The sequence below is a fragment of the Pristiophorus japonicus genome, chromosome 14 (genome assembly GCF_044704955.1).
Source record: "Pristiophorus japonicus isolate sPriJap1 chromosome 14, sPriJap1.hap1, whole genome shotgun sequence".
Lineage (NCBI taxonomy): Eukaryota > Metazoa > Chordata > Chondrichthyes > Pristiophoridae > Pristiophorus > Pristiophorus japonicus.
This window is the reverse complement of record NC_091990.1, coordinates 10,568,464-10,592,663: the sequence shown is the minus strand read 5'-3', so window position 1 is coordinate 10,592,663 and position 24,200 is coordinate 10,568,464. Positions and strand designations below refer to the sequence as shown.

Sequence of the window (24,200 nt, the reverse complement as noted above, 5' to 3'; positions counted from 1 at the left end):
AGAAGAGGGGGGGAGCATTGTTTTTTCGCCGCAGACATTAGGCTCCACCACTCTCCCCCACCTCCCCCCCCCCGAAGCTACAAGACAGGCTGCACGCCACCAATTTAAAAAAAATAGAACGGGAAAACTTGCTAGTTTTTTTTTTGGAGTAAGGGCCAAAAAAATGAGCGTAACTCTGGCAATACGCCAAAAAACGGCATTGGGGAAAATTGAGCTGTGGTTTGTGTGAGCAGAGGAATTCAATGTAGGCATCTGTGTCAGGGTCAACCTGACCATAGTGCTGTTCCATAGCCTTCCTCTTTATAGTCGCTTCCTTTATGTTTGTGATCTGTGGGCACAAACTTGACTCAGCAATGTGCGTGCTCCTCCATCGAAGCAAATAGAAATTCGATCGAAAATGATTAGCAAATGGTTTTTGTTTGTCTTTTTCCAGGCAAAAGATGTTAGCAGGCCTGCAACGATTTGTGTCTGAAGGATCCAGAAGGGCTGCTCGCCGGAACGGCTGTTGCAAGTTTCAGACCCTGCCTCGAGGGTTGGTTAGGGCTCTGAGCTGGTCACCTCGGCAGTTCACCAGAGAAGATGACCACAGGCACACAGAGGCCGCTGAGACCCATCATCCCAGGATCCTGATCACAGGTCTGGAAAGTGCTAACTGCTTTCAGCGCTGTCGTCTTGCTGCTTTATAATTCTGCGCCAATGGTGCCAATGCCCTGCGATCTACCCCCGTTCTTTGCTGACGTTCCTTCTTTCTTTCACTATTATTTCCCTATGAAGCTCAGTGTGACCCCGAAAAGGTTGGGGCATACTTCATCATTCTTTAATTCATGTTGCCTCCACCAGTTAGGAACAGAAGACCACCCATCATAAAGTGCATTAGAGCATGTTAGTAATAAGAAAGTACATAAGGATGTAGGTTGAGTAGGTTGGGCTTCAGAAGAATAAAAGGTGATCTTATCGAAATGTATACGATTATGAGGGGGTTTGACAAGGTGGATGCAGAGAGGATGTTTCCACTGATGGGGGAGACTAGAACTAGAGGGCATGATCTTAGAGTGAGGGGCTGCCCATTTAGGATAGAGATGAGAAATTTCTTCTCTCAGAGGGTTGTAAATCTGTGGAATTCACTGCCTCAGAGAGCTATGGAAGCTGGTACATTGTAAAAATTTAAGACAGAAATAGACAGTTTCTTAAACCATAAGGGGATAAGGGGTTATGGGGAACGGGCGGGGAAGTGGAGCTGAGTCCATGAGCAGATCAGCAATGATCTTATTGAATGGCGGAGCAGGCTCGAGGGGTTGCATGGCCTGCTCATGTTCCTATTTCTTATGTTCTTATGTTCTTATAAGGAAGCATGGAACAAGAAGGGGAATTTGTACTGCTATATCCTAATTATTCCAATGTGTTATATTCAAGTATGGATTTGACCTTAGTTACTGAATTTCCTCAGAGAAAGATCGGAAGAAATGCTTCCTGATCTCAAAAAGTAAACAAGTAAACTCTAGAACGTCTATTTTTTTGCAATCCTCAAGATCCAATCCCATACTCTGGTCTTCTCATCTCACAGCCTGACACTGAGCTGATTAAACTCCTGCACTGTTGGACACATAATTCCTGAGGAAAGAGAGGGTGAATGAGAAATCCCTATCTCTGTAATCTCCTCCAGACCCACAATCCCCTCCCCGAGATGTCTGCGCTCCTCTAAATCTGCACTGATTATAATCGCTCAACCATCGGTGGCCGTGCCTTCAGCTGCCTAGACCCCAAGCTCTGGAACTCCCTCCCTAAACCTCTCCGCCTCTCGACCTCTCTTTCCTCCTTCAAGACCCTCCTTAAAACCTACCTCTTTGACCAAGCATTTGGTCACCTGCGCTAATTTCTACTTATGCGGCTCGGTGTCAAATTTCTATCTCATAATACTCCTGTGAAGTGCTTTGGGACATTTCACTAAATTAAAGGCGCTATATAACTTCAAGTTGTTGTTGAAATGTTTAATTTCTAGCCAGGAAAGGGAGGAATTTACTGGGATTTCCATCCCAATTGACTTAACTTTTTAAATTCTGGTGGGTGGGTGGGACAGCAGGAACAGCTCATATATTGGCAAGATCTCTGTCTTTAGAGTTAAACTCACATCAAATTATTCCCTAAAGGATCAATTCCAAACTTTGGGTTAAATTCAATAATTCCCAGAAAGGCAATAGTTGGCAAGCTGCAGTTCATTTTCTCTCCATACTGTCAGAGGCTTAGAGTACATTTTACAGTCACCTAGATCATGTAAAGACAGCTGAACAAAGTTCCGTGGTGGGGGGGGCAGTACGGAGTGCGTGCTGTGAATGCAGCTAACAATGTACGTCGAGTTCCTGAGTCAGTGGAAAGTAAAATCAAGCGGGGTGTATGACGGGTGGCCCATTTTAGTAGTGTTGGTTGAAAGCCAAATGCTGCCAAGCACACTAGGAAAGCTCCATCTTTAAATTGTGCCACAGGATTTTGTTTTGTATCCACCTGAACAGAGAGACATGTCTTCAGTTCAACATCTCGGCTGGAGGACGGCACCTCCGGCAGTGCAGCACTGCCTCAGAACTACACTGAGATGTTGGCCTATACTATGTGCTCAAGTCTCTGCAGCGGGGCTCGAACCCATGACCTTCTGACTCAGAGGCCAAAGTGCCAGAACTGAGCCACAGTGGACCTATTTTTAATGCAGTCCGGTCAAATTCTTTAAGGAGTTTCCTGTTTCAAGTCTTCTGTTTGACGATTTACATTTCTTCTTTAGGTGGATTGGGCCAGCTCGGATTTGGTCTTGCAAAGTTCCTTAGGTAAGAATTGGTATTCTTGTTACGGCCATGGATGACGCTAACTCTACACTGAACACACCAATTTCAGACCAGTTTGCCTTTGAGTGTGCAGTGGCTTTTTAGACTAGAGTAATACTGCCACTCAGGTTGTTTGCATTTTTAGCATTTTCAAAACTAGTTCTAGACCCCAGGATGTGCGTATACGATGAATGTTGATGAGATGATGGCTGCTCGTTCATATCCACAAATGGAGAGGGGTTCTGTCACATTCTAAATCATAAACAATTCCAAATATGTTTAACACCGATTATTGTATGGTTCGTTAGCATAGTGGTTATGTTGCTGGTCTAGTAATCCAGAAACTGGGAATAATGATCTGGTGACACAAGTTCAAATCCCACCATGGCAGCTGTGGAATTTAAATTCAGTTAATTAATAAAAATCTGGGACTAAAAAAACTAGTGACTATGAAACTACCAGATTATTGTAAAAGCCCAGTTGGTTCACAAATGGCCTTTAGGGAAGGAAATCTGCCACCCTTACCCGGTCTGACCTATATGTGACTCCAGTCCCACAGCAATGTGGTTGACTCTTAACTGCCCTCTGAAATGGCCTTGCACTCTGTTGCATTCAAGAAGGTGGCTCACCACCACCTTCACGAGGGCAATTAGGGATGGGCAGTAAATCCTGGCCTTGTTGGCAACGCCTACATCCTGTGAATGAATTAAAAAAAAATGAAATATGGCTGTTCACTTTCTATGTGATTGCTGCATGCTGACCGACCTCTCGAACCAAACTTTTGGTCATCTGTCTTAATATCTCCTAATGTGGCTCGGTGTCAAATTTTGTTTGATAACGTTCCTGTGAAGTGCCTTGGGACATTTTATTACGTTAAAGGTGCTATATAAATGCAAATTGCTGTTGCTGATAATTTCCCAGCTGTTTGTGTCTCTCTGATGACCTGTTGGAGGAGATGCACATCACCTAATGCAAAATACGCATGATCACTGCTGGCTCGATAAAAGACTTGCATTTATATGACCAGATAATCTGTTTTAGCGATGTTGATTGAGGGATATATATTGGCCGGGACACTGGGGATAACTCCCCTGCTCCTCTTCGAAATAGTGTTATGGGATCTTTTATGTTCAACAGAAAGGGCAGACAGGGCCCGGTTTAACTTCTCAACTGAAAGACGGCACCTCTGACAGTGTGGCACTCCCTCAGCACTGCGCTGGAGTGTCATGCTAGATTTATGTGCTCAAGTTCCTGGAGCAACTGAGATAGTCTACCCAGCAAGAGTTATTTACCATAGTTCATATAAGGTGACAGAATGACTTAATATTGTTTACCAGGGTACAGGAGACAGAGCTAAATCAGTTGTGATTATTTTGTCCCATCGGAGTAATTGGTACCAAGGTTCTCACAACTTGGCTTTGTCCTGGGGTTAGATGAAAGACTAGAGACAGATTTATGAGGAGAGCGTCCTGTTCCTTTGAAGTACACCTGGAATCTAATAAATCATTCCATGTGAAAATAAAATTCTCATTCAGCAATATTCTAAGCTCTCACTGCCAATCTGTAAAATATTTCTTTTGTTTTTTTTCTTCTTCCTAGAAGGTGCTGGATTTGATCCCATCTATAATACACGCAAAGTTGTTGTACATTTAAACTCTGCGGTAACATTGATGCAATCAGATCTAATAGAAACATACATAGAAACATAGAAAATAGGTGCAGGAGTAGGCCATTCGGCCCTTCTAGCCTGCACCGCCATTCAATGAGTTCATGGCTGAACATTCAACTTCAGTACCCCATTCCTGCTTTCTCGCCATACCCCTTGATCCCCCTAGTAGTAAGGACCTCATCTAACTCCTTTTTGAATATATTTAGTGAATTGGCCTCAACAACTTTCTGTGGTAGAGAATTCCACAGGTTCACCACTCTCTGGGTGAAGAAGTTCCTCCGCATCTCGGTCCTAAATGGCTTACCCCTTATCCTTAGACTGTGACCTCTGGTTCTGGACTTCCCCAACATTGGGAACATTCTTCCTGCATCTAACCTGTCTAACCCCGTCAGAATTTTAAACGTTTCTATGAGGTCCCCTCTCATTCTTCTGAACTCCAGTGAATAATGGGGGGCTCTCGATCTACATGTGCTGCTTTGTTTCTTCCGAATGCCACTTTGATTTCGCCACTAGTATTTATTTTCTCACCAACTTTCTTGCATTGACTCCTTGCTGACGTAGCTGGCATCCATCATCCTCGGGTATCCTGCGTAAGTGGCCATTATTCATGCGTGAGTTCTGGCCAGCTGCCAACACCCACTGTCAAGGCTCGAACATTAATAACGGTGAGCTGTGCAAGGTGGCTGGAGGCCAATGGATCCACAGCACCACACTCCAGCAAGGAGAGCAGAAGGAAGGAGGAGAAGAACGGTAAAGAGAAATACTTATTTGTTGCTTTTTTCCCCCCCCCCCATCCTATAGGAGGTCTTTTGGAAAGAACAACGTTATTCTTTCAGATATCCGCAAGCCACTAGCTGAGGTTTTTGAAAGTGGTGAGTGTGGACAGAAACGTACAGTTGTAATGATTTGATTCAATGTACGAAGCCCTGTGGGCTGAATTTTCGGTTCTGCTCATTTCGGGGCGGTAATGGCGGCGGGGCGGTAAAGTTTGCGCCTCAGTCAGCAAAATTCGGCAGCTGGGCCCTGAGTGTGGGACAGAGTGCCAAGGGAGGCGTTGCACACCTCTCTCAGGGCGCTCGGCCGGCTGAGCAAGTGAAGATCCGGAGCTAAACATCCGGCCTCGGAGCGCTCTGAGAGAGGCCTGGGGAGAAAGAAAAAAACGGGAAACTCCCCCCCCCCCCCCGCCAATAACATTGCCACTAAATAACTCACGCCACCACAACATAAATCGCGAAAACAATAAAATAATAAACAATCACACTTCCCTGAGGTGGACATTACTTACCTCAGAGCAGCCGCTACAGCTCGGTCCGCCTGCTTTCACAGGTGGTCCCAGCAGGGGGCGCTCTATGGAGCGCTACAGATCGAACGAGCGGGAGGCAAAAATCGAGCCAGTGTCGCAACCAGGGGCGTTGCACACCGGATCGCCTCTCCCGGGCGGTAATACTCTGCGCCCCGCCAAAACCGGCCTCGGAAACCCTGGCAGGGCGCTGGAAGCTGGGCGCTCGCCCAGAAGTGCTCACTGCCGCCATTGCCGCCCCTCTGGGGCGCTAACAGAGGCGACAGAAGGCCGAAAATCCAGCCCTTGATGTCTAATCGGTAGAGTTGTCTCGTGAACACGGAGAACCTCAATCTACAAGATCAGAAAGGCTTCAAGAGATAGGACATCTACATTGGAATCTTTCCGTCCATCGTAATCTAATCTTTGTGGAAGAGACCCATATTGCCACCTTCGTGACAATGGGAAAGTGACCATAATTTGTACGGATTGTAAACCATCAGTTTTATTGTATTATGATTAGTAATAATTGCACAGCCCAAGAGAGTGATTTTAACCGTAGTGAAAACCAACGCTTAAAGAACTCTAGTTTATTATCACTTCATGACCTGTACCGTGAGGTATATGTTTAAAAAGTAGTTCTCTCTTTACTTCTGTTTGTCCTTGTCATAATTATAGGCAGCCGGATGGCGACATCACTAATTGTTAATGGTGTTAAAATTTCACCTGTCAAATTGTACGATTGACACATTGCTACAGTGTACGGTGAACATGTACTTATTCAATTTACAGGTCCCTTCATCTTTGCTGATATTCTTGACTATAAGAATCTGCGGGAGTTAGTGGTGAATAACCGGATAACTTGGCTGATCCATTACAGCACGTTGCTCAGTGCAGTGGGGGAGGCGAATGTCCCGTTGGCCCGCAGTGTCAATATTATTGGTAAGCTACATGTCTCGCTTCACAATCAACTGTATCTGATTTTCACTAAAACAATTACATTTTATGAATGTTGTTTGCCTTTCATTATAAACTCTTCCACACTTAGAATTTGTTAGATGTTATCTTTGGTGCCTCAGTTTCAGGTTTTTAGAAGTAAGATGTGGTCATGGAATCGTAGAAGTTTACGGCACAGAAGGAGGCCATTTGGCCCATCATGTCCACGCTGGTTGAAAAAGAGTTATCCAGCCTAATCCCACTTTCCAGCTCTTCGTCCGTAGCCTTGTAGGTTACGGCACTTCAGGTGCACATCCAAGTACTTTTTAAATGCAATGAGGGTTTCTGCCTCTACCCCCCTTTCAGGCAGTGAGTTCCAGACCCCCACCACCTTCTGGGTGAAAAAAGTTCTCCTCAACTCCCCTCTAATCCTGCTCCATGGTTATTGACCCCTCTGCTAGAAATAGGTCCTTCCTACCCACGCTATCTACAACCCTCATAATTTTATGCACATATTATCTTGGGATTATGCAACTGATTCTCGTAAACATCAGCCTTGTACATTAGTTGATCATGTATTCTATCCCTATTACTGAGATTATTTGGGTCTTTACAGCCCTTTGGACTTGTGCAGTATGCACAGAATAAGTGCTTGATACTCATAAAGGCATAATGCAGATTTTTACAGTTCTTTATCAGTTTTGGTTTTCATCATCATCATAGGCAGTCCCTTGAAATGAGGATGACTTGCTTCGACGCTAAAAAAAGGATGAGCTCACGGGTGTTTCAATGAAGGACCTAATATTCCAGGTCCTGAACTACATGTTGAAGGGTGGAAGATGCCTGTGCGTGGATTTTTTTAACGTGGGGTGACCGTTGCACACCAGCCACCACACGGGCTTGACCGAGCTAGGTCTTGGTCCAGTGGCAAGGGTTAACCAAGACGACTGGAGACCTGCTCTGCTGGTCTTAAGCATACATCCAAAACCAATGAAACCCACTTGTCAAGGTGATTATTAACATTTTGTTGTTCAAAATGATAGGTTTCTTCCAATGCATATTCTAGACATTCAAAAATTTATAAACACAGGATTAAAAAGGGATTGGTGAATGTGAGGCATGGATTTGATAAAAGGATGGTATTGATTTTTAACATTTAAGTTGGGCGGGCAGATCACTTTCTGAATGAATCAGACGTTGACCAGCAGTTTAATAGTACACTTCTGCTGATTCCTCCTCAGGTTTTCACAATGTGCTGGATATTGCTCTAGAGAACTCTCTGCGTCTTTTTGTCCCCAGCACCATTGGTGCCTTTGGACCCAGCTCTCCCAGAAACCCGACCCCTGACCTGTGTATCCAGAGACCGCAGACAATCTATGGAATCTCCAAGGTGCACGCAGAGCTAATGGGTGAGGTGAGCTGTTATTATTGGGGGGAAAAAATGCATCTTCCTGTGGCTATTCGCACAGCTTCCTTCTGATGAGAAAATAAATGACTAGGCCACAGACTGGAAGGTCAAAAACCAATTGCTCATCATTTGAAGTAAATATTCTATGGCATGATCAGAGATTAAAAGACTTACAACAAGAGCAATCAATAACTGGAGAATGGTAGCATAGTGGTAATGTTACTGGACTGGTAAACAGTTCAAATCCCACCTATGGTAGTTGGGGAAGTTAATTTCAGTTAATTAAATAAATGGTGACCATGAAACTATCGGATTGTCATAAATACCCATCTAGTTTACAATGTTTGGGGTAGACAATGTTTGGGGTAGTGATCACTTCTTTCCAGTCTCTCTTTTTCTCCCCCAGTGTGTCTCTCTCTTCCCCTCCCCTCCCAGTCTCTCTCTTCCCCACCCCCAAAACCCTATATAGTTGCAGTGGTCCTCTAGGGAAGGAAATCTGCTGTCCTTACCCGGTCTGGTGACTCAGTCTACATGTGACTCCAGACCCACAGCAATGTGGTTGGCTCTGAAATAGCCACTCCATTGCCCCAAACTGCTACAAAGCAGGATCATGGACTGCAGCAATTGAAGAAGGGGGGGGCTCACCATCACCAAGGGCAATCACGGATGGACAGTACATGCCAACGATGCTCACATCCCGTGAATGAATATAAAAATCTGAAGTGGGACTAAAAATGTGTGGTCAAACCTCATGAGCAGCCACAGTGACCAAGCAGTTTATGTTAGAAGGGGATTATGTTGTCCACTTGGAGATCCATGGGGCACTGAGGAAGCATTTCCTCCGAGAACAGATTTGTACTAATTGAGATCTGATTACATATCTTATTCCAGTCACTAGATTTTCAGTGTAATTAGTGCAAATTGAGGGAAAAACTGAAGAAGCGGAAATTGTTCAAAGACAGATTGGATATTCAACATTGAAAGCGACGGGACAAGGCAGATGCAAAACACTGATTTATGTGGAACCAAATTATGAGCTGAGAAGACTGTAGGATCTTGGGTGTATTGAACAGACTGCAGTTACTGATGGCTGGAAGAGTGTCTGGAACTTTGCATTGTGCCTCTTTTTGACGGCACAGCATAGATTGGGAACTCATTATTTTGGGAATAGTGCGGAAGTAGCAAACTCGTATCCCTCCATTCCATGCCGGAGTGACTTTGACTCACTGGGCACCGGCCACTTACTTTGGCTCATCAATGCTTCAGAGTATTGTCAGCTGGTAATGTTAGACTCTTCACAATGAAAGTAAATGAGAAATGTATTTGAATGTTGAGGCAGTTAGCTGTGATGATGATCATCTGGTTGTTGTTGTTTGGTATGACAGGAACCGTTTATTATGGGATGTCTCGTTTGGCTCTCCATGAGACGCCGAGTGGAGAAATGAGTTGCCTCCTGCCACAGATCTCAGTGGGCCGATCGATGTGTTCCAGGGTCTGGGACCCACAGATCTCAGTGGGCGGGTCGATGTGAGGTGTTCCAGGGTCTGGGACCCACAGATCTCAGTGGGCGGGTCGATGTGAGGTGTTCCAGGGTCTGGGACCCACAGATCTCAGTGGGCCGGTCGATGTGAGGTGTTCCAGAGTCTGGGACCCACATATCTCAGTGGGCCAGTCGATGTGAGATGTTCCAGGGTCTGTGACCCACAGATCTCAGTGGGCCGGTCGATGTGAGGTGTTCCAGGGTCTGGGACCCACAGATCTCAGTGGGCCAGTCGATGTGTTCCAGAGTCTGGGACCCACAGATCTCAGTGGGCCGGTCGATATGAGGTGTTCCAGGGTCTGGGACTCACAGATCTCAGTGGGCCGGTCGATGTAAGATGTTCCAGGGTCTGGGACCCACAGATCTCAGTGGGCCGGTCGATGTGAGATGTTCCAGGGTCTGGGACCCACAGATCTCAGTGGGCCGGTCGATGTGAGGTGTACCAGGGTCTGGGACTCACAGATCTCAGTGGGCCGGTCGATGTGAGGTGTTCCAGGGTCTGGGACCCACAGATCTCAGTGGGCCGGTCGATGTGAGATGTTCCAGGGTCTGGGACCCACAGATCTCAGTGGGCCGGTCGATGTGAGGTGTTCCAGGGTCTGGGACCCACAGATCTCCGTGGGCCGGTCGATGTGAGGTGTTCCAGGGTCTGGGACCCACAGATCTCAGTGGGCCGGTTGATGTGAGATGTTCCAGGGTCTGGGACTCACAGATCTCAGTGGGCTGATCGATGTGTTCCAGGGTCTGGGACCCACAGATCTCAGTGGGCCGGTCGATGTGAGATGTTCCAGGGTTTGGGACCCACAGATCTCAGTGGGCCGGTCGATGTGAGATGTTCCAGGGTCTGGGACCCACAGATCTCAGTGGGCCGGTCGATGTGAGATGTTCCAGGGTCTGTGACCCACAGATCTCAGTGGGCTGGTCGATGTGAGGTGTTCCAGGGTCTGGGACCCACAGATCTCAGTGGGCCAGTCGATGTGTTCCAGGGTCTGGGACCCACAGATCTCAGTGGGCCGGTCGATATGAGGTGTTCCAGGGTCTGGGACTCACAGATCTCAGTGGGCCGGTCGATGTGAGATGTTCCAGGGTCTGGGACCCACAGATCTCAGTGGGCCGGTCGATGTGAGATGTTCCAGGGTCTGGGACCCACAGATCTCAGTGGGCCGGTCGATGTGAGGTGTTCCAGGGTCTGGGACCCACAGATCTCAGTGGGCCGGTCGATGTGAGATGTTCCAGGGTCTGGGACCCACAGATCTCAGTGGGCCGGTCGATGTGAGGTGTTCCAGGGTCTGGGACCCACAGATCTCCGTGGGCCGGTCGATGTGAGGTGTTCCAGGGTCTGGGACCCACAGATCTCAGTGGGCCGGTTGATGTGAGATGTTCCAGGGTCTGGGACTCACAGATCTCAGTGGGCTGATCGATGTGTTCCAGGGTCTGGGACCCACAGATCTCAGTGGGCTGGTCGATGTGAGATGTTCCAGGGTTTGGGACCCACAGATCTCAGTGGGCCGGTCGATGTGAGATGTTCCAGGGTCTGGGACCCACAGATCTCAGTGGGCCGGTCGATGTGAGATGTTCCAGGGTCTGGGACCCACAGATCTCAGTGGGCGGGTCGATATGAGGTGTTCCAGGGTCTGGGACCCACAGATCTCAGTGGGCCGGTCGATGTGAGGTGTTCCAGAGTCTGGGACCCACAGATCTCAGTGGGCCAGTCGATGTGAGATGTTCCAGGGTCTGTGACCCACAGATCTCAGTGGGCTGGTCGATGTGAGGTGTTCCAGGGTCTGGGACCCACAGATCTCAGTGGGCCGGTCGATGTGAGATGTTCCAGGGTTTGGGACCCACAGATCTCAGTGGGCCGGTCGATGTGAGATGTTCCAGGGTCTGGGACCCACAGATCTCAGTGGGCCGGTCGATGTGAGATGTTCCAGGGTCTGGGACCCACAGATCTCAGTGGGCCGGTCGATGTGAGGTGTTCCAGGGTCTGGGACCCACAGATCTCAGTGGGCCGGTCGATGTGAGATGTTCCAGGGTCTGGGACCCACAGATCTCAGTGGGCGGGTCGATGTGAGGTGTTCCAGGGTCTGGGACCCACAGATCTCAGTGGGCCGGTCGATGTGAGATGTTCCAGGGTCTGGGACCCACAGATCTCAGTGGGCCGGTTGATGTGAGATGTTCCAGGGTCTGGGACTCACAGATCTCAGTGGGCCGATCGATGTGTTACAGGGTCTGGGACCCACAGATCTCAGTGGGCCGGTCGATGTGAGATGTTCCAGGGTTTGGGACCCTCAGATCTCAGTGGGCCGGTCGATGTGAGATGTTCCAGGGTCTGGGACCCACAGATCTCAGTGGGCCGGTCGATGTGAGATGTTCCAGGGTCTGGGACCCACTGATCTCAGTGGGCAGGTCGATGTGAGATGTTCCAGGGTTTGGGACCCACAGATCTCAGTGGGCCGGTCGATGTGAGATGTTCCAGGGTCTGGGACCCACAGATCTCAGTGGGCCGGTCGATGTGAGGTGTTCCAGGGTCTGGGACTCACAGATCTCAGTGGGCCGATCGATGTGTTACAGGGTCTGGGACCCACAGATCTCAGTGGGCCGGTCGATGTGAGATGTTCCAGGGTTTGGGACCCTCAGATCTCAGTGGGCCGGTCGATGTGAGATGTTCCAGGGTCTGGGACCCACAGATCTCAGTGGGCCGGTCGATGTGAGATGTTCCAGGGTCTGGGACCCACTGATCTCAGTGGGCAGGTCGATGTGAGATGTTCCAGGGTTTGGGACCCACAGATCTCAGTGGGCCGGTCGATGTGAGATGTTCCAGGGTCTGGGACCCACAGATCTCAGTGGGCCGGTCGATGTGAGGTGTTCCAGGGTCTGGGACTCAGGGCCACAGTCGCAATTCGGACCGCCCCTCACCTTCCCCGTGTGGGGCAGGTGGGTGCAGCGTCAGTGCCCCATGCCGATTGGGTTATCATTTTCTTGCTGCAGGTGAAGTTTTCCAAGTTTTCACAAGTCCCGTTAACCCTGTGTTTGATTCTAACTCTCAAACCCTAATTCAGGTGCTGGCTCTGAGTTTTATGGCTGGATTTTCTGGTCCTTTGCGCTCGGGGTTTAGCCCTGGAGTGGCATTGTACTCTGGCATGATGCTCCCGGGCGATACTCCTCAGCGCCGCCGGTACCGATACGTGGAATTTGCCGAGTGGCACGAATGCCGGCGCTCACGAATGCAAACCCTTTAGCGCTCCTGTTCCGACCCTCTCGAGAGGCGCTATCCAATCCAATTTTGTAGCCTTTAAACTTCAGGGGTTTTAAATTTCCACAGAACAAATCAAGGCAGATACACCGGGGTAACTTCCACAAATTGTAAAGTTGAATGCAAAAATGCTCAGATTTCTATTGCTTCTTTCTCAAGGCTATGGAGAACTGAGCTTTCATAACTTCTGTTTGGCATGGCTTCCTTATTAGCTCTGAAAAAAATTATCCATAGTACTGAATAGCTTGGCTATCAACTGATTTAGTTACTGGGTATTTAATTGTGATAGTTTCTGTCATCAAGCAATCCGTTACTATCTGCTCATTGATTGCCGTGATTAGTGAACAACTGCATTATCATCGTATCATGGGACTACTAGGATAGTCGAAGGTGTACTGGATGGACCATGCTCTTTTCTCGTACAATGTGTCACCAGTGTCAATGGTGGTTCAGTGGGTAGCACACTCTCCTCTGAGTCAGAAGGTCATGGGTTCAGGTCCCACTCCAGGGACTTGAGCACATAAATCTAGAATGACACTCCAGCGCTATACTGTCAGAGGTGCTGTCTTTTAAATGAGACATTAAACCGAGGCCCCGTCTGGTCTCTCAGGTGGACGTAAAACATCCCATGGCACTATTTCGAAGAAGAGCAGGGGAATTATCGCCAGTGACTATCCTTCAATCAACATCGCAAAAACTGATTATCTGGCCATTATCACATTGCTGTTTGTGGGAGCTTGTTGTACGCAAATTGGCTGCCACGTTACAACAGTGACTACACTCCAAAAAGTACTTAATTAGCTTTAAAGCGCTTTGAGAATCCGGTGGTCTTGAAAGGCGCTATATCAATGCAACTCTGTCTGTCTTAAAAAGATATATACCAATCCACACTTAAAAGAAACAGTACATCATCACATTCGATCTGTCTAACGCTATAATTATTAGAAATAAAATGAGCATGTTTATTGAAAGCTATGAGATCTTTATTTGAAATAGTATTTTCTGACTAAAGTTTCTAATAAATGCAATCTATTTCAGTATTATCATCACAAATATGGTCTGGATTTCCGCTCTCTCAGATATCCAGGTATTATTTCCGCTGACTCTGAGCCTGGTGGAGGAACAACAGGTGAGAGAGCCATCGGGGCCATTGCAACATAGTTCATTCAGGCTTTCATATACAATGTTAAAAATACATCTACAGGTACAACGTTTCAAGTCCGACAACCTCGGGACTGACACCGTGCTGATTTTTGAATTTTTCCGGATTTCGGACAAGAAAACCAAGAGCGTACGTATATTACCGAGACAGACAAAGCACTAATGGTGGCGTGGGTCAGGTTGGGTCGAGGGTCATTAGGCGACCGATCGCTCGCCATTTAAAACATAGCGGCGAAGCCAATAATTAGTCTGGCCCGCCAGTTTTTGAACAATAATTCCGGCTTTTATTTTACTGAATATCAAACAGGATTTTATCAAACATGTCCAGTTTTCGGACAATTCCGATTTTCGGATAGCCGGATTTGAGACATTGTACCTGTGTTTAAACTATATGCAATAAGTGTTGTATATCAATGTTTCCTAAATTTTGGAAAGCAGTGACAGGATCGGACCAAGTCAGCATGGATTTATGAAAGGGAAATCATGCTTGACGAATCTTCTGGAATTTTTTGAGGATGTAACTAGCAGAGTGGACAAGGGAGAACCAGTGGATGTGGTGTATTTGGACTTTCAAAAGGCTTTTGACAAGGTCCCGCATAAGAGATTGGCAAAATCAAAGCACATGGTATTGGGGGTAATATACTGACGTGGATAGAGAACTGGTTGGCAGACAGGAAGCAGAGAGTCGGGATAAACGGGTCCTTTTCAGAATGGCAGGCAGTGACTAGTGGAGTGCCGCAGGGCTCAGTGCTGGGACCCCAGCTCTTTACAATATATATATTAACGATTTGGATGAAGGAATTGAGTGTAATATCTCCAAGTTTGCAGATGACACTAAACTGAGTGGCGGTGTGAGCTGTGAGAAGGACGCTAAGAGGCTACAGGATGACTTGGACAGGTTAGGTGAGTGGACAAATGCATGGCAAATGCAGTATAATGTGGATAAATGTGAGGTTATCCATTTTGGGGGCAAAAACACGAAGGCAGAATATTATCTGAGGGCGGCTGATTAGGAAAAGGAGAGGTGCAACGAGACCTGGGTATCATGGTTCATCAGTCACTGAAAGTGGGCATGCAGGTACAGCAGGTGGTGAAGAAGGCAAATGGTATGTTGGCCTTCATAGCTAGGGGATTTGAGTATAGGAACAGGGAGATCTTGCTGCAGTTGTACAGGGCCTTAGTGAGGCCTCACCTGGAATATTGTGTTCAGTTTTGGTCTCCTAATCTGAGGAAGGACGTTCTTGCTATTGAGGGAGTGCAGCAAAGGTTCACCAGACTGATTCCAGGGATGGCTGGACTGTCATATGACTGGATCAACTGGGCCTCTATTCACTGGAGTTTAGAAGGATGAGAGGGGATCTCATAGAAACGTATAAGATTCTGTCGGGACTGAACAGGTTAGATGCAGGAAGAATGTTGCCGATGTTGGGGAAGTCCAGAACCAGGGGACATAGTCTTAGAATAAGGGGTAGGCCATTTAGGACTGAGATGAGGAGAAACTTCTTCACTCAGAGAGTTGTTAACCTGTGGAATTCCCTGCCGCAGAGAGTTGTTGATGCCAGTTCATTTGATATATTCAAGAGGGAGTTAGGTATGGCCCTTACAGCTAAGGGGATCAAGGGGTATGGAGTGAAAGCAGGAAAGGGGTACTGAGGGAATGATCAGCCATGATCTTATTGAATGGCGGTGCAGGCTCGAGGGGCCAAATGGCCTACTCCTGCACCTATTTTTTATGTTTCTATGTAAATCGGTAGCAGGTTGGGTTAACAATGCAAAACCAAAACCCAAAGAGCATTTAAATATATAATCGGCTAGATATTGTAGATACAATCATGAGTATGTAATAATATTTTCTTAATAACTCAGATCTCATTGCGTTCCGAAGAAATTGTGCTTCATTTGCAAACCATTTCGAACATTTATTTTTCCTGCTGCTTTTTTGTACCTCCAAGATATTAAGAGGCTTGCCAAATGGTCTTGGGACAATTTTTCCCTTTTCTCCCTGAGGATGGAAGAAGCTAACTTCTATTCTCACATCCCCAAGGTAACACAGCTAACATCAGGAATTCGGCTGTCTGGGATCATTGAACCATGCCCCATCCCCCCTGTGGTGCACGATTTTGGCTTAATTCATAAAGTTCAATTTTGGTTCTCCAAATCGTGACGATTCCCTTTGATTTTGATTTGTTACAATGCCAGCTGTGGCTCAGCGGGTAGCACTCTCGCCCCTGAGACAGAAGGTTGTGGGTTCAAAACCCACTCCAGGGACTCGAGCACAAAAATCCAGGCTGATGCTCCCAGTGCAGTGCTGAGGGAATGCTGCACTGTTAGAGGTGCCGTCTTTTGGATGAGGCGTTAAACCGAGGTCTGCTCTCTCAGATGGACGTAAAAGATCCCATGGCACTATTTTGAAGAAGAGCAGGGGAGTTATCCCCCGGTGTCCTGGCCAATATTTATCCCTCAATCAACATCACATAAACAGATTATTCAGCCGTTATCACATTGCTGTTTGTGGGAGCTTGCTGTGTGCAAATTGGCTGCCGTGTTTCCCACATTACAATAGTGACTACACTCCAAAAGTACTTCATTGGCTGTGAAGCGCTTTGGGACGTCCGATGGTCATGAAAGGCGCTATATAAATCCAAGTCTTTCTTTTTCTTATACGCTTTATTTTCAGATCCAAATTAAGATGCCATCTCTTCTTGTCCCAACAATAATAATTTCACTAAATATATTAGTTATGTTAATTTTTGTTGTTGAAATCTGCTGTTGATTAAACTGGCATGGGAGTTGCTGCTAGATAGCTAGCAAAATATAGACCGTGTGTGTCACTTCCTCTCCTTACCCTAGGTTTGCAGGTGTCTAAAGGTGCAATTCAAACAAGATTACATACAGTATATAATATATACACTATATGTAGAATCTGCTGATTAAGTTCCACGGTTTACTACCACCTTTTTAATCACTTTTTTTCCTTTCAGACTATGCTGTTCAGATCTTCCATGATGCTATCAAGACTTCAAAATTTGAATGCTACCTCAAATCAGATACACAACTTCCCATGATGCACATCGATGACTGTCACCGGGCAACCTTGGAGTTTATGGAGGCCCCAGCCGCGTGTCTCACCATGAGAACGTACAACATCAGTGCCATGAGCTTCACTCCACAGGAACTTGTTTCTGAGGTCTGCAAGCACTTGCCTGACCTGGAGGTCTCCTACAAGCCAGATGCAGTGCGGCAGAGCATTGGTAAGTAACGTACCTGCAGCATGTGGAGCCCAGAGAGGAATTTCGGCCTTGCTTATCTCAGGAAAACATATGTTCGATTTTAACCTTATCTCCCATGCCAGTTTAATCAACAGCAGATTTCGACAACAAAAATTAACAACCTAATATATTATAAGGATAGTATGCAGGTACAGCAAGTGATCAGGAAGGCCAATGGTATCTTGGCCTTTATTGCAAAGGAGATGGAGTATAAAAGCAGGGAAGTCTTGCTACAGCTATATAAGGTATTGGTGAGGCCACACCTGGAATACTGCGTGCAGTTTTGGTTTCCATATTTACGAAAGGATATACTTGCTTTGGAGGCAGTTCAGAGAAGGTTCACTAGGTTGATTCCGGGGATTGACTTATGAGGAAAGGTTGAGTAGGTTGGGCCTCTACACATTGGAATTCAGAAGAACGAGAGGTGATCTTATAAAAATGTATAAGATTATGAGGGGGCTTGACAAGGTGGATGCAGAGAGGATGTTTCCACTAATGGGGGAGACTAGAACTAGAGGGCATGATCTTAAAATAAGGGGCCGCCCATTTAAAACAAAGATGAGGAGAAATTTTTTCTCAGAGGGTTGTAAATCTGTGGAATTCGCTGCCTCAGAGAGCTGTGGAAGCTGGGACATTGAATAAATTTAAAACAGAAATAGACAGTTCCTTGAGCGATAAGGGGTTATGGGGAGCGGGCGGGGAAGTGGAGCTGAGTCCATGATTAGATCAGCCTTGAGCTTATTGAATGGCGGAGCAGGCTCGAGGGGCCGTGTGGCCTCCTCCTGTTCCTATTTCTCATGTTATTTTCCTATAATTTTTGGCGGGTTCGCTGCAATTTTCTCAGCGGTACAACTGTTTTTCCGCCCGGCGAAAGTTTGCCCCTTAGTTTTTTTTATGGTTTTGCCCACATCTAAACACGCCCGCCGGGACCAAACCGCCGATGTCCAGATCGTCGAGAGACCCGCCCTGTAAAAGCTGCTTAAACAGGGCGGTAGGTGAGTACCTTGCAAAGATAGGGAAGTTAAAGGTTCTTTATTTAATTTTTTTAAATTTTAAAATAGTGATTGGGTATGTCTTGGGAATGCTTTTTATGTTATTTTTTTTTATAATTGAATTTTTTTTTGAAAAGATCTCCCTCCCTAGGCCCAATCGCAGCCTCGGACTAAATTTGAAATACTTGCCATCCATTCCGGTAAGAGCCGCTCATTTTACTTAGTTTCCACTTAACCGTCAAGAAAACTGCCGACAATGAAGGTGCAATGCCCTTTTTCTCGGTGGGCGATTAGTTTTAATTAGTTTAAACATAAAAGTGGAATTTCTCACCAGCGTTACTCCCCAGACGTTAGCAGTTCTTCTCAGCGGGCAATCGAGCGTTGAGGGGCTCATAGGAAAGTCCAGCCCATAATCTTTCCACCAGCTGCCATAGAGATGTGCATACTTTTAGCAATATTTTATCAACTTTTATCAGCATCAGCTGTGGCTCAGTGGGTATCACTCTGCCCTTGGAGTCAAAAGATTGAGTTCAAGTCCCACTCCATGAGACTTGAGTACAAAATAAAATGAAAGTTCACTCAGTGTAGTGTTGAGGGAGTGCTGCACTGTCAGAGGTGCCGTCTTTCTGATGAGACGCTAAACTGAGGCCCCGTCTGCTCTCTCAGGTGGATGTAAAAGATCCCATGGCCACTATTTTGAAGAAGAGCCGGGGAGTTATTGGTGTCCTGGCCAATATTTATCTCTCAATCAACATCACTAAAAACAGATTATCTGGTCAATATCGCCTTGCTGTTTGTGGGAGCTTGCTGTGCACAAATTGGCTGCCACGTTTCCTACATTACAACAGCAACTACAATTCATTGGCTGTAAAGTGCTTTGGGCTATCCGGTGGTCGTGAAAGGTGCTATATAAATCCAACTCTTTTTCAGTAATGTATCAGAACATGAGAATGTACAATATTTTCTGTGCAAAATCTAATATTGATATGTGTCCTTTGAGAGTGCTGATTGGGACACAGGATACATGTCTCCTCTATCGGAGGTGCTGAAGCAAATAAATATTGGCTCCATATCTCACCAACAGCTCAAATATTGATTCCTCTGCTGTGATGAGCAAGCAACTTGCTCAGTTCTTGGTGCACAAAGGCACCCTACGTAGATTTACAATATAAGATGTGAGAGAATGAATGGTGTGTACTGTTCGTGGAGTACGTGGGCAGGTTTGAATTTATTTAAAAGACTTGCATTTATATAAGCACCTTTCACGGCAATCGGTGGCCCCAAGCACTTTTCAGCCAATTAAGTACTTTTTGAAGTGTACTGTTCTAATGTAGGAAATGCAGCAGCCAATTTGCACACAGCAAGCTCCTACAAACATCAATGTGATAATGACCCAGATCATCTGTTTTTTTGTTATGTTGAGGGATAAATATTGGCCAGGACACCGGGGATAATAACCCCTGGTCTTCTTCGAAAAATTGTGCCGTGGGATCTTTTACATCCCCCGACAGAGCCAACGGGACCTCCGACAGTCCAGCAGAACGCTGTGAGCATCAGCCTAGATTTTTGTGCTCAAGTCTTTGGAGTGGGACTTGAACCTACAACCTTCTGACTCCGAGGTAGGAGTGTTACCCACTGAGCCACGGCTGACACACAGTGCAGGAAGGATTACAGTCTCGGTGGTGGCATAAGCTTTATTTCTTAACTTGAAATGTTTTCCTGCTGCTTTTTCTCCCCCACCTCTCTCGCAGGCATCGACTCCTTGCATGGATATGAACACTGAAACCTCACTTTAATTACCCCCATTCATTATACATGCAAGAGCCTTTGACAATGAGTGTCAGTGGACCATTTGATTGCGCTGTAGATCAGCTATTCCCATCCAATGTGCACACGCGCGCAAACACACACGCACACACAGCTGCCAACAGGAGGTCACCGAAGAGCAGTCAAGAACAGGAACATTGATTGATTTTTCCCCTTCATAACCCAGGATGTTAGGACTAATTTAACCTGAGATCAGTTAACCGAGCACAAACTGAGGATTGAACATAGTGCATTCTGATCGCCTTCTCGCTGCTAAATTTGCTGAGCCATCAGCAGAGCCAACAAAATTGATTTTTTTTAAAACTAGAAGCAGCCTAACAATTTACACACATCTGCTGATTCAGAAGGGACTTCTAATGAGTCAACAAAATTGAGAAATGTTGGTTAAAAACAGCATTATTTCGAGCAAAGATAAAAGCTAAAATCATTTATTAAACAGTTTTAAAAAGGAGATATAATACTAAGGCTTGATTGTCTCAATAAAATTATCTGAACACTTTATAGATAATATGTAGAGTTAATTTTCATTTTATATTCCTATTTTGTGCCCATCAGTTTCTGGCCATTTGTCTTCTCCCCTCTCTGCATCATCCTTTCTGACTCTCCAGTGCAGTGCTGAGGGAGTGCTGCACTGTTGGAGGTGCCGTCTTTCAGCTGAGACGTTAAACCGAGGCCCCGTCTGTCCTCTCAGGTGGACGTAAAAGATCCCACGGCACTATTTCGAAGAAGAGCAGGGGAGTCATCTCCGGTGTCCTGGCCAATATTTATCCCTCAATCAACATAACAAAAAAACCCAGATTATCTGGTCATTATCACATTGCTGTGTGGGGGAGCTGTTACATTTTCCACATTACAACAGTGACTACTCTCCAAAAATGCTTAATTAGCTGTAAAGTGCTTGGAGATGTCTGGTGGTTGTGAAAGGCGCTATATAAATGCAAGTCTTTTTTTCTAACTTGAAGGTGTGTACAAGATAGTCACAAGGGCTGTTAACCCTCTATTGTTGCTGACATAATTGCACCGTATGTGCAGCTAATGCTAACCACTGGGGGGGCAGCAGATGTTTACTCAAACTCTAATGTATATTTTATTCCATTATTAAGGACAGCCTTATTTCTCAAGGGTCAAATAAAACTATCGTTATATGAAGTAAAGATTTGCTTAATGTATGTTATTTTACATTATAAAGGCAGGAGATGATAAAATGTTAAGTCAAGTTATTTTTAAAGGAATACTCAGAAATAAGGTTTTCTTGTTCAGGTTCCATATAATTAAGTTTTATTGACAATTCAGTACATTTTTTGTTTTAGTTTTATATTGTCCCATTTTCTCACCTTGTTTGTTCTACAGTATCTACTTTCCCCGGTTAGAGTGTGTTTGGGACTGACTCCCAGGCCTGTGCTTTCCATCAGTGCTGCTCTATACCCAGTTATTGTGGGAACCACTTCTCCCCTACTTTAATCTGCTTGTTCTCTTTTTGCTGCCCTCCAGTGACACCATTGATTTCAGGGAGCACTTCTGTATAATTCTCATCCTTGTTTTCAAATCCCTCCATGGCCTCACACCCCCATATCTCTGCAATCTCCTCCAAATCGCTGGAGAAATACCACCAATGATGTCTCCGCAAGCTCCTGCAAATCCCCTGGGAGGACAGGTGCACCAATGTCGGTGCTCTCGATCAGGCCAACATCCCCAGCATCGAAGCACTGACCACCCGACACATGTGTCGGGCATGCGAACAAAGACTCCCAAAGCAAGCGCACTACTCGGACCTCCTGCGCGGCGGGCGAGCCCCAGGTGGGCAGGAGTTGTTTCGGGGACACCCTCAGGGCCTCCTCGATAAAATGCATCATCCCCACCGATACCAGGGAATCCCTGGCCAAAGACCACCCTAAGTGGAGGAAGAGCATCCGGGAGGGCGCAGAGCATCTCGAGTCTCGTCGCCGAGAGCATGCAGAAAACAAGCGCAGGCAGCGGAAGGAACGTGCGGCAAACCAGTCTCCCCACCCACCCTTTCCTCTAACCACTGTCTGTCCCACCTGTGACAGAGACTGTAATTCCTGTATTGGACTGTTCAGTCACCTGAGAACTCACTTTTAGCGTGGAAGCAAGTCTTCCTCGATTTCGAGGGACTACTTATGATGATGATGAATCTCCTCCAGCCCCACAACCCCCGAGATATCTGCGCTCCTCTAACTCTGGCCTAAGCATCCCTCATTTTAAGTGCTCCACCATTGGTGGCCGTGCCTTCAGCTGCCTAGGCCCCAAGCTTTGGAATTCCCTCCCTAAACCAGTCTCTCTATCCTCCTCCAAGACGTTCCTTAAAACATATCCCCTTTGTCCATTTGCCCCAATTTCTCCTTAAATGGCTCAGTGTCAAATTTGGTTTTACAACAGGCCTGTGAAGCACCGTGGGATATTTTACTATGTTAACAGCACTATATAAAAACAAGTTGTTGTTGTGCAAGGAATCCCAGCCCCAAACCCACATTACCAAGGCAACTTTGTAAAATCATGTGTGTAATCCCATAACAGGAGATAATATATATAGCAGTGAATTAGATTTTTTTATTAAAATGGGCTTTGCTGCTGATGTGTAGCAACATTTTGTTCACTGTAGTGTGAAGGTGATCAGGTGTGCACTATATGAACTGTTACAATAGAAGATTTTCCAGCTCCGCACAGCAGCATAACACACATAATTAAATGAGAATGTCACCTTTAGCAGTGCAATCAGCCAATATATTACATCAAATGAAGTATTATTGTGTTCAAAATTAATGTCATAAATTATTGCCTTTATGCTTTGAGCAGTAAACCCAAACCAGAAAACAAAATCCTGGAAAAGGCATACCGTCTGTTCCATAAATTGAAAACATGCTCATTTGAAAGAAGATTATTTTTTTGAGATTTTAAATAAGCTCTTTAATCAAGGTTACTCAGTCTTTTCTCTTTCCAAGAAATGGAGCTAATTGGCCCTTGAACCCAGTTACATGGTTTGTTTTAATGGCCTTGCCCACTAACTTATTCCATAAACTCTCCGGCCATGAACAATTTGCCTGCATCGATTTTGTCGGTGGCCTGCATAATCTGAAAAACTTCAACTGCTTTGCAAACGGCCTCACTCTGGCTGGTTGTAAGACCTTGTACTAATTGCTGATAGGTCTGGGGATGAAGAGCTACACGAAATAAAACATTTGTCCCAACAAACACTTGCAGTTAATAACTGAAGATCTTTCAAGTGAACCTGATTCAGTTGGTCAGCGATTAACTGTCAGTGTTTTCACCATCATAGGCAGTCCCTCAAATCGAGGATGACTTGCTTCCATGCCAAAAAGTTCACAGGTGTTTCAATGAATGACCTAATATTCCAGGTCCTGAACTACATCCTGAAGAGTGGAAGATGTCTGTGCGTGGATTTTTTTTAACGTGTGGTGACCGTTGCACACCAGCCACCACATGGGCTTGACAGAGCTAGGTCTTGGTCCAGTGGCAAGGATTACCCAAGATTGGAGACCAGCTCTGCTGCACGGACCCAGTGCGCACACATATCGCAGTGTGGGCCGGCCCGTGCTGCCCCTGGGACCTCACCTCTTCTGGGCCCCGATCACGTCCCTCTACAATCTCTCGCTGCTCCTCCGCCCCGACCTCGCCGCTCCTGCAGTACCTGCCCACGCTCCAACCAGCAACCTGGATCTTGGTGACGTCCAATCCAGTGGCCCTCTTCACTGCCTCTGCTCTCCTGCTCCAGCATGCGCTGCTCCTTCCGCTCCCCGGCCTGCTCCGATGCTACTTTAAAGGCAAAGTCGGAGTAGATAAATGGTCCCATTTGCAAGGTTTTTTTCTAAACATAATAATTTTTTTGCTTTTCTCTCTCAAATATTTCTTATTTTAGCTGATGGCTGGCCAATGAGCTTCGAGGACAGCAATGCCCGAAGAGACTGGGGATGGCAGCACGCATATGGTCTCCAGGAACTGGTGATTGACATGCTCCGACACATCCGTTTGAGGAACAGCAATCATGCATAAGTCAGATCTACGTAAAGCACAGCAGCG

General features: G+C 46.2%; 1 protein-coding gene across 1 annotated transcript; it reads left to right on the top strand.

Annotated features, from left to right (window-relative positions):
• The first annotated feature begins 440 nt into the window (after positions 1–440).
• Positions 441–24,173, top strand: LOC139280300 (L-threonine 3-dehydrogenase, mitochondrial-like). The gene is made up of 8 exons (XM_070899971.1): positions 441–636; positions 2,771–2,813; positions 5,281–5,351; positions 6,551–6,700; positions 7,936–8,108; positions 13,934–14,024; positions 17,038–17,307; positions 24,040–24,173. Exons 1-8 carry the CDS (start codon positions 441–443, stop codon positions 24,171–24,173), a joined length of 1,128 nt encoding a protein of 375 aa, XP_070756072.1.
• The last annotated feature ends 27 nt before the right edge of the window (positions 24,174–24,200 follow it).